This window comes from Cyprinus carpio, chromosome A7 (genome assembly GCF_018340385.1).
Source record: "Cyprinus carpio isolate SPL01 chromosome A7, ASM1834038v1, whole genome shotgun sequence".
Taxonomy (NCBI): Eukaryota; Metazoa; Chordata; class Actinopteri; order Cypriniformes; family Cyprinidae; genus Cyprinus; species Cyprinus carpio.
Window position 1 is genome coordinate 5008753 of NC_056578.1, and position 12913 is coordinate 5021665.

Consider the following 12913-nt stretch of genomic DNA (forward strand, 5'->3'; position numbering starts at 1 on the left):
ATGTTGGGAGGGTGTGTCTGGGTCAGGTTGGCGGTTATGTTGGGAGGGTGTGTCTGGGTCAGGTTGACGGTTATGTTGGGAGGGTGTGTCTGGGTCAGGTTGACGGTTATGTTGGGAGGGTTTGTCTGGGTCAGGTTGGCGGTTATGTTGGGAGGGTGTGTCTGGGTCAGGTTGGCGGTTATGTTGGGTGGGCGTGTTTGAGTCTGGTTGGTGGTTAGGTTGGAAGGGGGTGTCTGGATAAGGTTGGTGGTCATGTTGGGAAATACCGTCTGGGTCAAGTTTGTAGATGCTGCAGTGGTGGTTGATGTTGCTGTGGTATTAGATGCAGTGGCATTTGTACTGGGTGTTATTACTGAAACGTCTGTGCTGTTGGGGTTGCTTAAGTCCACTGACCCATTTGTGGTCAGTCTACTGACTGGAGAATCCAGAGAACCTAAAAAGGAGTAGATGGAAGAAAATGGTTTATTTCTGTTTCAAAAGAAAATATATGTCAGTTACGTGATCAGAGAGTTGCACTGACCATTTGATATGCTGCCTGTTAAAAGGAAGACAAAAGTGTCTGTGGTTGCAGAACGGGTGGTGCTGCTGAGACCTGCAGCATTGAAAATGCATTGAATCTTTCTACCAATGACTGAGCCTCGGAAGCTTCCAGGGATAAACTGCAGCACAACAGAAGTAACATTACATAATTTGACATTGCTAAGATGGAACATAAACTGCTTCTGAGAATGCATATACAGTGTTGTTGGAAAATCTTTGATTGATGACACAAATATTATCTAAAACATACAAGCAAGCTTTGCTCAGAATGTCTGAAAAAAAATGTACTGTAAGTTTTGGCTAGTCAATGCAGTGCAGTACTTAGACACTATTGAAATGCTCTGGCATTAAAATGCACAGTTCATGCTTAAAAGCCTTCAAATAGCACAGAACTAAAGCTTGTGTGGGCCACTATTCTTCTACACCAGCAAATAACTACAGGCATTTGATTGTGTTATTATTGGGTGTTATAGGTTACTACCTAGAGAATGAGGCAGTCAAAGCTATTATATTTTAATCATCATTTATGCATTAATGGTCTCTGAAAAAGGACCTTACCGTATTATCCTGCATCAATATTTGATTGTTTAGTGTGGAACGAATTAACCTCAGTGCACCATTGAATTTGGCACAAGAATAGACGGTGGCACCTTGACCCTATGGGTGAGAAAAGCAGATTAAAAATAGATTAGACAACCAGATACCGTTCTTTGATTTAATTGAATGTAATGTTTAATTTTTAAGCACCTTAATCTCAATCACTAAAATAAATGTCAGAAAAAAAAACAAAAAACAAACCGGATTTGATATCTTACACTGCTGTCTCGAGAGAGGCCAGCTCCAATGTAACCATCTGTCTCGCCACTCAGCTCAAAAGTAAAATTATCTGCATTTCCGCTTACTCCTCTTGTGGAAAGAAAATAGCAGGAACCTTCTGCACCTGGATTACAGGAAGGTGGAGCGGAGAAACATGCCCTATCCCTCCTGCAGTTATCCCTGCCAGTGATGTCCTGCAATAAAAAAATTACTTGCGTTTTAACAGTCAAGATGGTTACTTCCATTTTTAAACAGGAAAAAAAGGTTGACTTACTGGTGACAGAGTATTAGAGCCTGATGTTGTTATAATATTTGATATGGTGAGGGGGCCTGTCTGGGTCGGGTTTGTGGTAATATTCGGAGGCCTTGTCTGGGTCAGGTTAGAGGTTATGTTGGGAGGGTTTGTCTGGGTCAGGTTGGCGGTTATGTTGGGGGGTGGGTCGTGTTTGTGGTTGTATTTTATGTTGGGAGGGTGTGTCTGGGTCAGGTTGGCGGTTATGTTGGGAGGGTTTGTCTGGGTCAGGTTGACGGTTATGTTGGGAGGGTTTGTCTGGGTCAGGTTGGCGGTTATGTTGGGAGGGTGTGTCTGGGTCAGGTTGGCGGTTATGTTTGGAGGGATTGTCTGAGTCAGGTTGGCGGTTATGTTAGGAGGGTTTGTCTGGGTCAGGTTGGCGGTTATGTTGGGAGGGTGTGTCTGGGTCAGGTTGGCGGTTATGTTGGGAGGGTTTGTCTGGGTCAGGTTGGCGGTAATGTTGGGAGGGTTTGTCTGGGTCAGGTTGGCAGTAATGTTGGGAGGGTGTGTCTGGGTCAGGTTGGCTGTTATGTTGGGAGGGTTTGTCTGGGTCAGGTTGGCGGTTATGTTGGTAGGGTTTGTCTGGGTCAGGTTGGCGGTAATGTTGGGAGGGTGTGTCTGGGTCAGGTTGGCGGTAATGTTGGAAGGGTGTGTCTGGGTCAGGTTGGCGGTTATGTTGGGAGGGTTTGTCTGGTCAGGTTGGCGGTAATGTTGGAGGGGTGTGTCTGGGTCAGGTTGGCGGTTATGTTGGGAGGGTTTGTCTGGGTCAGGTTGGCGGTTATGTTGGTAGGGTTTGTCTGGGTCAGGTTGGCGGTTATGTTAGGAGGGTTTGTCTGGGTCAGGTTGGCGGTTATGTTGGGAGGGTGTGTCTGGGTCAGGTTGGCGGTTATGTTGGGAGGGTTTGTCTGGGTCAGGTTGGCGGTAATGTTGGGAGGGTTTGTCTGGGTCAGGTTGGCAGTAATGTTGGGAGGGTGTGTTGGGTCAGGTTGGCTGTTATGTTGGGAGGGTTTTGTCTGGGTCAGGTTGGCGGTTATGTTGGTAGGGTTTGTCTGGGTCAGGTTGGCGGTAATGTTGGGAGGGGGTGTCTGGGTCAGGTTGGCGGTAATGTTGGAAGGGTGTGTCTGGGTCAGGTTGGCGGTTATGTTGGGAGGGTTTGTCTGGGTCAGGTTGGCGGTAATGTTGGGAGGGGGTGTCTGGGTCAGGTTGGCGGTTATGTTGGGAGGGTTTGTCTGGGTCAGGTTGGCGGTTATGTTGGTAGGGTTTGTCTGGGTCAGGTTGGCGGTAATGTTGGGAGGGGGTGTCTGGGTCAGGTTGGCGGTAATGTTGGGAGGGGGTGTCTGGGTCAGGTTGGCGGTTATGTTGGGAGGGTTTGTCTGGGTCAGGTTGACGGTTATGTTGGGAGGGTTTGTCTGGGTCAGGTTGGCAGTTATGTTGGGTGGGCGTGTTTGAGTCTGGTTGGTGGTTATGTTGGAAGGGGGTGTCTGGATCAGGTTGGTGGTCATGTTGGGAAGTATCGTCTGGGTCAAGTTTGTAGATGCTGCAGTGGTGGTTGATGTTGCTGTGGTATTAGATGCAGTGGCATTTGTACTGGGTGTTATTACTGAAACGTCTGTGCTGTTGGGGTTGCTTAAGTCCACTGCCCCATTTGTGGTCAGTCTACTGACTGGAGAATCCAGAGAACCTAAAAAGGAATAGATGGAAGAAAATTGTTTATTTCTGTTTCAAAACAAAATATATATCATTTATGTGATCAGAGAGTTGCACTGACCATTTAATATGCTGCCTGTTACAAGGAAGACAAAAGTGTCTGTGGTTGCAGAACGGGTGGTGCTGCTGAGACCTGCAGCATTGAAAATGCATTGAATCTTTCTACCAATGACTGAGCCTTGGAAGCTTCCAGGGATAAACTGCAGCACAACAGAAGTAACATTACTTAATTTGACATTGCTATGATGGAACATAAACTGCTTCTGAGAATGCATATACAGCGTTGTTGGAAAATCTTTGATTGATGACACAAATATTATCTAAAACATACAAGCAAGCTTTGCTCAGAATGTCTGAAAAAATGTACTGTAAGTTTTGGCTAGTCAATGCAGTGCAGTACTTAGACACTATTGAAATGCTCTGGGATTAAAATGCACAGTTCATGCTTAAAAGCCTTCAAATATCACAGAACTAAAGCTTGTGTGAGCCACTATTCTTCTACACCAGCAAATAACTACAGGCATTTGATTGTTTTATTGTTGGGTGTTATAGGTTACTACCTAGAGAATGAGGCAGTCAAAGCTATTATATTTTAATCATCTTTTATGCATTAATGGTCTCTGAAAAATGACCTTACTGTATTATCCTGCATCAATATTTGATTGTTCAGTGTGGAACGAATTAACCTCAGTGCACCATTGAATTTGGCACAAGAATAGACGGTGGCACCTTGACCCTATGGGTGAGAAAAGCAGATTAAAAATAGATTAGACAACCAGATACCGTTCTTTGATTTAATTGAATGTAATGTTTAATTTTTAAGTACCTTAATCTCAATCTCTAAAATAAATGTAAGATAAAAAAAAAAACGGATTTGATATCTTACACTGCTGTCTCGAGAGAGGCCAGCTCCAATGTAACCATCTGTCTCGCCACTCAGCTCAAAAGTAAAATTATCTGCATTTCCGCTTACTCCTCTTGTGGAAAGAAAATAGCAGGAACCTTCTGCACCTGGATTACAGGAAGGTGGAGCGGAGAAACATGCCCTATCCCTCTTGCAGTTATCCCTGCCAGTGATGTCCTGCAATAAAAAAATTACTTGCGTTTTAACAGTCAAGATGGTTACTTCCATTTTTAAACAGGAAAAAAAGTTTGACTTACTGGTGACAGAGTATTAGAGCCTGATGTTGTTATAATATTTGTTATGGTGAGGGGGCCTGTCTGGATCGGGTTTGTGGTAATATTGGGAGGCCTTGTCTGGGTCAGGTTAGCGGTTATGTTTGGAGGGTTTGTCTGGGTCAGGTTAGCGGTTATGTTTGGAGGGTTTGTCTGGGTCAGGTTGGCGGTTATGTTGGGAGGGTGTGTCTGGGTCAGGTTGGCGGTTAAGTTGGGAGGGTTTGTCTGGGTCAGGTTGGCGGTTATGTTGGGAGGGTTTGTCTGGGTCAGGTTGACGGTTATGTTGGGAGGATGTGTCTGGGTCAGGTTGGCGGTTATGTTGGGAGAGTTTGTCTGGGTCAGGTTGACGGTTATGTTGGGAGGGTGTGTCTGGGTCAGGTTGGCGGTTATGTTGGGAGGGTGTGTCTGGGTCAGGTTGGCGGTTATGTTGGGAGGGTTTGTTTGGGTCAGGTTGGTGGTTGTGTTGGGAGGGTTTGTCTGGGTCAGGTTGGCGGTTATGTTGGGAGGGTTTGTCTGGGTCAGGTTTGTGGTTATGTTTGGAGGGTTTGTCTGGGTCAGGTTGGTGGTTATGTTGGGAGGGTATGTTTGGGGCAGGATAGCGGTTATGTTGGGAGGGTGTGTTTGGGTCAGGTTGGTGGTTGTGTTGGGAGGGTTTGTCTGGGTCAGGTTGGCGGTTGTGTGTGGAGGGTTTGTCTGGGTCAGGTTGGTGGTTATGTTGGGAGGGTTTGTTTGGGGCAGGTTAGCGCTTATGTTGGGAGGGTGTGTTTGGGTCAGGTTGGTGGTTGTGTTGGGAGGGTTTGTCTGGGTCAGGTTGGTGGTTATGTTGGGAGGGTGTGTCTGGGTCAGGTTGGTGGTTATGTTGGGAGGGTTTGTTTGGGGCAGGTTGGCGGTTATGTTAGGAGGGTGTGTTTGGGTCAGGTTGGCGGTTATGTTGAAAGGGTTTGTTTGGGGCAGGTTAGCAGTTATGTTGGGAGGGTTTGTCTGGGTCAGGTTGGTGGTTATGTTGGGAGGGTATGTTTGAGGCAGGTTGGCGGTTATGTTAGGAGGGTGTGTTTGGGTCAGGTTGGCGGTTATGTTGAAAGGGTTTGTTTGGGGCAGGTTAGCAGTTATGTTGGGAGGGTTTGTCTGGGTCAGGTTGGTGGTTATGTTGGGAGGGTGTGTTTGGGGCAGGTTGGTGGTTATGTTGGGAGGGTGTGTCTGGGTCAGGTTGGTGGTTGTGTTGGGAGGGTTTGTCTGGGTCAGGTTAGTGGTTGTGTTGGTAGGGTCTCTCTGGGTCAGGTTGGTGGTTATGTTGGTAGGGTGTGTTTGGGGCAGGTTAGCGGTTCTGTTGGGAGGGTTTGTCTGGGTCAGGTTGGTGGTTATGTTGGGAGTTTGTGTTTGGGGCAGGTTGGTGGTTATGTTGGAAGGGTGTGTTTGTGTCAGGTTAGCGGTCATGTTGAAAGGGCCCATCTGGGTTGGGTTTGTGGTCATATTAAAAGGGCTCATCTGGTTCGGGTTTGTGGTCATGTTGAGAGGGCCCATCTGGGATAGGTTTGTAGTCATATTAAGAGGGCCTGTCTGGGTAAGGCTGGTGGTTATGTTATGAGGACCCATCTGGGTTGGGTTTGTGGTCATGTTAAAAGGGTTCATTTGGTTGGGGTCTGTGGTCGTGTTTAAAGGGCTCATCTGGTTCGGGTTTGTGGTCATATTGAGAGGGCCTATCAGGGATAGGTTTGTAGTCATATTAAGAGGGCCTATCTGGGTAAGGCTGGTGGTCATGTTGAGAGGACCAATCTGGGTTGGGTTTGTGGTCATGTTAAAAGGGCTCATTTGGTTCGGGATTGTGGTCATGTTGAGAGGGCTCATCTGGGTTGGGTTTGTGGTCATGTTAAAAGGGCTCATCTGGGTTGAGTTTGTGGTCATGTTAAAAGGGCTTAACTGGTCGGGGTTTGTGGTCATGTTGAGAGGGCCCATCAGGGATGGGTTTGTAGTCATATTAAGAGGGCCAGTCTGGGTAAGGCTGGTGGTCATGTTGAGAGGACCCATCTGGGTAAGGTTAAGGTTTATGTTGGGAGGTCCTGTTTGAGTTAAGTTTGAAGTTATGTTGAAGGGACCGACCTGGTTTAGGTTGGTGGTCATGCTGGGTGGGTTCGTCTGGGTCAGGTTGGTGGTAATGTTGGGTGGTAGTGTCTGGGTCAGGTTGGTGGTCATGTTGGTTGGTAGCGTCTGGGTCAGGCTGGTGGTCATGTTAGAAGATATCCAGCTGTCTGTAGAGTTGCTACTGCTTGTTGTATTGCTCCCATTGACTCCAAGCATCATGCATGCTATCCCCAGGATAGCCACATAAATCCATTTACTCCTCATCCGTGATCTTTATGTGCTTATGTATCTGTTAATCGTGCAGTTTTTGTTACCTATAATTTAAAAGAAAACAAATCATCTTGTATAATCAACAAAAAAAAATAAACATTTTGGATAATTTAAATTTGATTTTAAAAGCCATTAACGAAAGGCAGGCTTTATCTGAAAGACTTTGTCGTTCATAATCTTTTATCATTCCTTCCCAGACACAAACAAGCATGAACCTGGATCCTCAATTCATCAACACCTTAGTTTATTTACCACATCTTATTTAGCAATATGGTATTCATAAATATTATGGCATTTTAACAATTTAACCTTAACACTAACATACGAGTTTTGCTTAATGTCTTTTAATTTCTTTATCTCAGCAATGGTTGTTTGTTTGATGGAACTAAGAGGCTATCTATGCAATCTTCAAATAATTCTTGTTACACAACATTATATACTACACAGTGCAACCATTTAACCTTCTTACTATGGTAAAGTGTAAAATTACAGAATTTGATAGATCCTCAAAATCCATCCTCAAAACTAAGTGAGCATAAAAAAATAAAATTTTTGCAACTAAAAACTTTTTTTTTTTAATGTATGCTTTAGAAGTCAGTGGCTCCTTAGTCATTCCATAGTCTCTCGAAAAGTTGGGTCGTTCAGACAGGATAGCACCGTCCAATAACACAAAGTATTTTTATTTTTTTTCCAGAGTAGACACAACATTTTGTAAAAATGTACCAAAAATTAAATAATACATAATTGACTTCTATTTTTATAACTAATTTGAATTATAATATAAAGATAAAATATATTCAATTGATAGGCTATCTAATATTCATTCAGTACAATGCATAATAAGATTTGTAATTTATGATCAAACTCAGATAAAATAATAAAAAATAAAAAAAAACAGCATGCATTGGTATCTGAACAAACAGGAAAAAACAGTAACTGTAACAAATAGTTGGACCCTGTAGTCGATCAAAAATGTAACAGTATCTATAAATTATAAAACAAAAATATCCAAGCAAATTCTATTTATTTATTTTAATGAATGATTACCCAAACACTTAAAGCAAACAAAGTTAAAAGTAAAAAAAAAAAAAGCTCATAAAAGTAAAGTTAGTTTTGGGATTTTTTTTAATCTGATGCAATGACATTTAGTCATTAAAAATCATAATACATATCAGCCATTTCTAATTATTTGAACAGACCTCATCTGTTAAATCTTTGTATAATGCAATGTCATAACACGTATCTGTCTCTTGATTCATGCAAATTCACTCAGTAGGTTAACAGCCACTTGTAAAAAAGTTTAAAGCATTTCTTACCTGTGTGTGAGATGTTCTAGGAGTTTAGGATAAATGATGGAGGTGTTAGAGCTTCTCTGACTTTAATAACTTAGGGCGGGACCGGGAGGGTTGGAAACACTGGTTTTAACTTTAATTCTTTTTTTACTTCAGACTTCGTCATTTGCACAATCAAACATGAAAGCAAAATCAACATACATTATTATGGCAAAAGGGAGGAGCAGCATTCTTGTAACAAAACTACAGCTTATAATTACATTCCTGCTGCGCTTTTCACCTCAAATCCTGCAACTTCTCCGGTGATGCTGTAAAATAACTGAAATAATCACAGTTTTTCCTGTCATCATGCGATGCACCTGATTGACAAGTTTTCTTCATCAGAAAAAGACTCTGACAAACACTGGTCATTTTCTCACTTAAGGCCCCTATACAAGTGAATATATGTAGTTGTTAATTTGAAGCCAATTTGAAACAGATAAATATCATTAAATAATATTTAGATGTTATGAAATGTCTGACATTTTTATGTCTGTTTTATAAGAGAAAGTACAAGGTGGATGTATTCCCCCCTTAATGCAAAATTTTAAGAAAAAAGTACTATTACAAAACATATAATACAAGCAAAAACACAAACTATACTTCAATGTTTAAAATAAATCAAATAAATAACTAAAGCCAAAAAGACTGATAAATCTCACTAACTCATTTTCAAATGTTATAATTGTATATTGTTTGAAGGTGTCCACAAGAGTTTGAAGGAGTTGACAGATGCCGTGTATCACAGCCTACTTGAGCCTTTGTTCAATAGTATGTGCAGACTCTTCTCCAAATATTTACTCAGGGTGAGGTTTAGACAATTACTTTGTTGTTTCCAGTTGTTGACAATTAAATGTCAGAGCAACATGTCATGCATTAAGTCTTTCCTAGAGCCTTTTAAGACAAACTAGATAAACAAATGACAAAACGAGTCTTTGGCCTCAAAAAAGGACAGTGCAAGAACTTCAGCATCTAACTTGGTATCTGTAGAAACAATCATGATTCCTTTATTTTGTTCTTTTTGCCACTGTTACTCCTATTTTAGGTAACTCAACCTTGTCTGGAGTGTTAGTTATTTTATGTAAGATCTGCAACATAGATCATACAGATCGACAGAAGTTACTGTTGAGCTGTTTACCAGTTTCTCTGACATGGTTACATAGACAATGAAGCGACTGCGTTTGCTGAAGTTTCACACCCAGGCAAATATGTGAAATACGTACGTCTTCAAGCACAAATAATTTCCATTCTTTTACACACCTTTTGTCATTTCTCATCAGACTGAGAACACAAACGACAAAGCAAAACTGATTTTAAAAAGCTTTACATGAAATATTTTCTCGACTAGCCTTTTCTTTCCTTTGTAAATACCACAGATACAGATATTGTATATTATCTCAACCACAATAACAATAGAATCACGCTACAGATTTTGGTCGTAGTTGTATTAGACGTGACATATTCACACTTCTGTGGACCTTTACTATGTACAGTATTTGATTCAAAGATCCATCAAATGAAGCATCAAACCATCGTCAAACAGCAATCCATCACACTATGGCTGATGGTTTCCAACACAAAACCAATGAGCTTCAGTGGAGTGTTGAGTATTATATTTGAGCTCAGAGTCAGACAGCAGCCAAGCCAAGTTATAAAAACGTTATGCTCATTTTCTCTGAACGTTCAAATGTTTTAAAACCTCTTTTTCCCCGCTTGATACACAAAACGTTATAGGAACCGAAACAGTAACATTAGACCAGCGTTCATGTAAAACATTTAAGAAAAACGTTGTGAATGATGTTTTTGCGCTTTCATTTTGAGAACGTTATTAAAGACCAGGGGCCTCATTTATAAACGTTGCGTACGCACAAAAGAAGGCGTACGCCACTCTCTACGCAATAATTGATATTTATAAAAAGCAAACTTGACGGGAAAATGTGCGGTCCTTCACGCAAGCTCTGACCCAGGCGTACGCACAAAAACGGGTGAAATGAGAAATGGCGACACCGTCGGCAGATGGAAGAAACACGTGAAAGTGAAAGTGAAAATGACAATACTGCCTCTTATAAATAACATGAAGACTTCACAAAGCAAGTCTTACAATTAACAGCCTACACGAACACCCGTTTGATCGATCAGCAGTGAAACAAACAAAAAAAATCAAACGAAAATTACAACAGAAATTCAAATGAACACATATTTGCAAAAAGAAAAGTGAAATATGTTCTGCAATATTGGCATGTTGTGCAATTCATCCTCATAAATAATATACTTAACAGAACGAAATAATGTACAAAACTGATACTCTCGTCAATGTGTCCGTCTGGCGGAGCAGATATAGTTGCAATTAGATAGACAGACAGACAGATAGATAGATAATTAAGGAGATATATAGATAGATAGATAGATAGATAGATAGATAGATAGATAGATAGATGTATTAATTGTCCACTGGGGAAAGTTGTTTTCATAGTAAAACATTTCTTCATAAGCTACGGAATTATGGTATTCATGCATATGCCTTTAGTTTTGTTTTATTTTCGATAAAACTATGTATGGCGTATGTCTAAACCATTCAGAAAGCAACAAGAAATTACATTTGCGCTGAACAATTTCCCATTTCCACGTCGATTATTACCGACCATCTGTAGCTTGTCAGATGCAATTAAATGGATGGAAATAAAATGCCCCATCACAATGCGTAATGACGCACAATGGCTGATCTTGCGCTCTTAGAAGATGTGGCAAATGGAAGAATTCGGAGTGAACGCATCTTTAGACAGCAAGAAGACTTGCTGGCAAACGAGGACGAGTGGCTTATGAGCCGGTTCCGACTTCCTCGAGCCGTCCTGTTGGACCTCTGCGGGCTTTTGGGCCCGGCGTTACAGAGGAGCACTCGGAGGAACCACGCCGTGCCAGTCCCACTTCAAGTCCTAACAACACTAGGATTCCTGGCGACTGGCACTTTTCAGAGGGAATTGGCTGACAGGTCAGGAATATCTCAGCCGACCCTTAGCCGGGTAATGCCAGACGTGTTAAAAGGCATAATAGCTTCGTCCCATGATTCCATAAAGTTTCCATACACGGCGGGGTGAACAGGCAAACAAGAAAGCTCAATTTGCAGCTATGTATGGTTTCCCAAATGTCATCGGTGCTATTGACTGCACTCATGTTGCCATAAGGGCACCGAACATTAATGAAAATTACTTTCATTAATAGAAAGCATTTTCATTCAATCAATGGTCCAAATTATTTGTGATGCAGACATGTTGCTCACTAATGTAGTAGCTCGGTGGCCTGGGTCAACCCATGACTCATTTATTTTAAGACACAGCAGTGTTGGACGCAGACTCGAGGCTGGTGCTATACGTGATGGCTGGCTTCTAGGTACGTTTGATTATAGACATTCACATTTTAATGTACTTCAATGTCTTAACCCTTTCACTATCCTTGCAGGGGACAGTGGATATCCCCTCAAACAGTGGCTGCTTACGTCTTTCCTCAACCCACATAGTGCAGAGGAAAGGCACTACAACATGTGCCACAGCCGAGCTCGCGCTATAGTGGAGCGCACCATCGGCCTGTTTAAGGGCAGATGGCGCTGGCTCCTCGACTGCACTGGAGGGAGGTTATTGTACACGCCTGAAAAGGTGTGCCAAATCATGCTGGCATGTGCTGTGCTACACAATGTGGCACAGCTTTAAAAACGTGCCTCTACCCCCTGGCGCCGATTGCTGTGTTGGCCCCGACCCTGAACCCCATCCCCACGCATTTGAGCCAAATGCTGCTGCTGTGCGCCAGCGTTTGGAAGTGATGCGTCGCTTGTAAAGAACAACAAAAGGTGTGGAAAATATTATTTATTCAAGAATTCCCTCATCGTGCAGTTTATTTCAGTCAGGGCAGTCTTGATTTCGCCCAACTCCTTGGCCACCTCTCTGATTGAACTAATGACTTCCCTCTGCATTTCAAGGACTGCATCGGTGAGGACACGTCCACTGCTGGAGGGTTGAGAGCCGCGTGCCGTGGAGACGCTGGGTCCAGACGGCTGCTCAGCTGCAGCATCGTAACCACTGGCCCCGCTGGAACACCCAGCAACTGAAATAAAATTGTTCTATATTAATAAACTGTTATTGTGTAGCCTGCATACATGTGACTTGACTGCATTCATTTTACTTATTTCTCTTACCTGTGTCACCCGGTGCATCTGGCGCGTCAGTGTCCCCCTCCGCCTCAGTCGCCACTCCACTTAATAGGGATTCCCCAATAATTGCCGCCAGTCTCTCATCAAGAGGGGTCAGCTCCGGTGTCCCCTTTCCCCCACCCGTGGCAGACACACTCTGGCGATGGAGCGCTAGACGTTTTTTTGCCTCGACTTTGATGTCCGACCATTTCTTTTTTATTTCGGCCACGGTCCGAGGTTGTGAGGCTACAGCATTTACGGCGTCTGCCACAGTTTGCCACTCAAGTGCCTTTTTGGCATTAGTAATGCCCACACTGTGCCCTCCAAACAACATTTTTCTCCTCTTTTCCACCTCGCCAACGATAACTTCTACTTCACATTGAGTGAAGTTACGTTTTTTTGATTTCCTCTCTGTGTTTGCCATGATTTCGCAATCAATGAATATTAACTTGTGGGCGTTTCACGGACTATTTATGGGCAACTATGGGCGTGTCATGAAGCCGCAAAAGCTGCGCTACATTT

General features: G+C 42.9%; 1 protein-coding gene across 1 annotated transcript; it reads right to left on the bottom strand.

The window, feature by feature from the left end:
- Positions 1–408: 408 nt before the first annotated feature.
- LOC122145516 (agglutinin-like protein 2) lies at positions 409–8443 on the bottom strand. Its single transcript, XM_042759272.1, has 9 exons — positions 8197–8443; positions 4517–6924; positions 4242–4436; positions 3993–4091; positions 3417–3555; positions 2929–3329; positions 1099–1197; positions 499–659; positions 409–433 (listed from the first exon to the last, which is right to left on the bottom strand). The coding sequence occupies exons 2-9, from the start codon at positions 6872–6874 to the stop codon at positions 409–411; spliced, it is 3477 nt and encodes a 1158-aa protein (XP_042615206.1). The 5' UTR covers positions 6875–6924; positions 8197–8443.
- Between the last annotated feature and the right edge of the window lie 4470 nt (positions 8444–12913).

What these genes read in the sequence shown, in the direction of transcription:
- LOC122145516 (XM_042759272.1), bottom strand. Translation starts at nt 6,874, where the DNA reads ATGAGGAGTAAATGGATTTATGTGGCTATCCTGGGGATAGCATGCATG. An exon ending in GCCTCTCTCGAGACAGCAGT is followed by an intron (nt 4,092 to 4,241) that starts GTAAGATATCAA and finishes TCTCACCCATAG; the next exon opens with GGTCAAGGTGCCACCGTCTA. An exon ending in AACAGGCAGCATATTAAATG is followed by an intron (nt 3,330 to 3,416) that starts GTCAGTGCAACT and finishes ATTCCTTTTTAG; the next exon opens with GTTCTCTGGATTCTCCAGTC.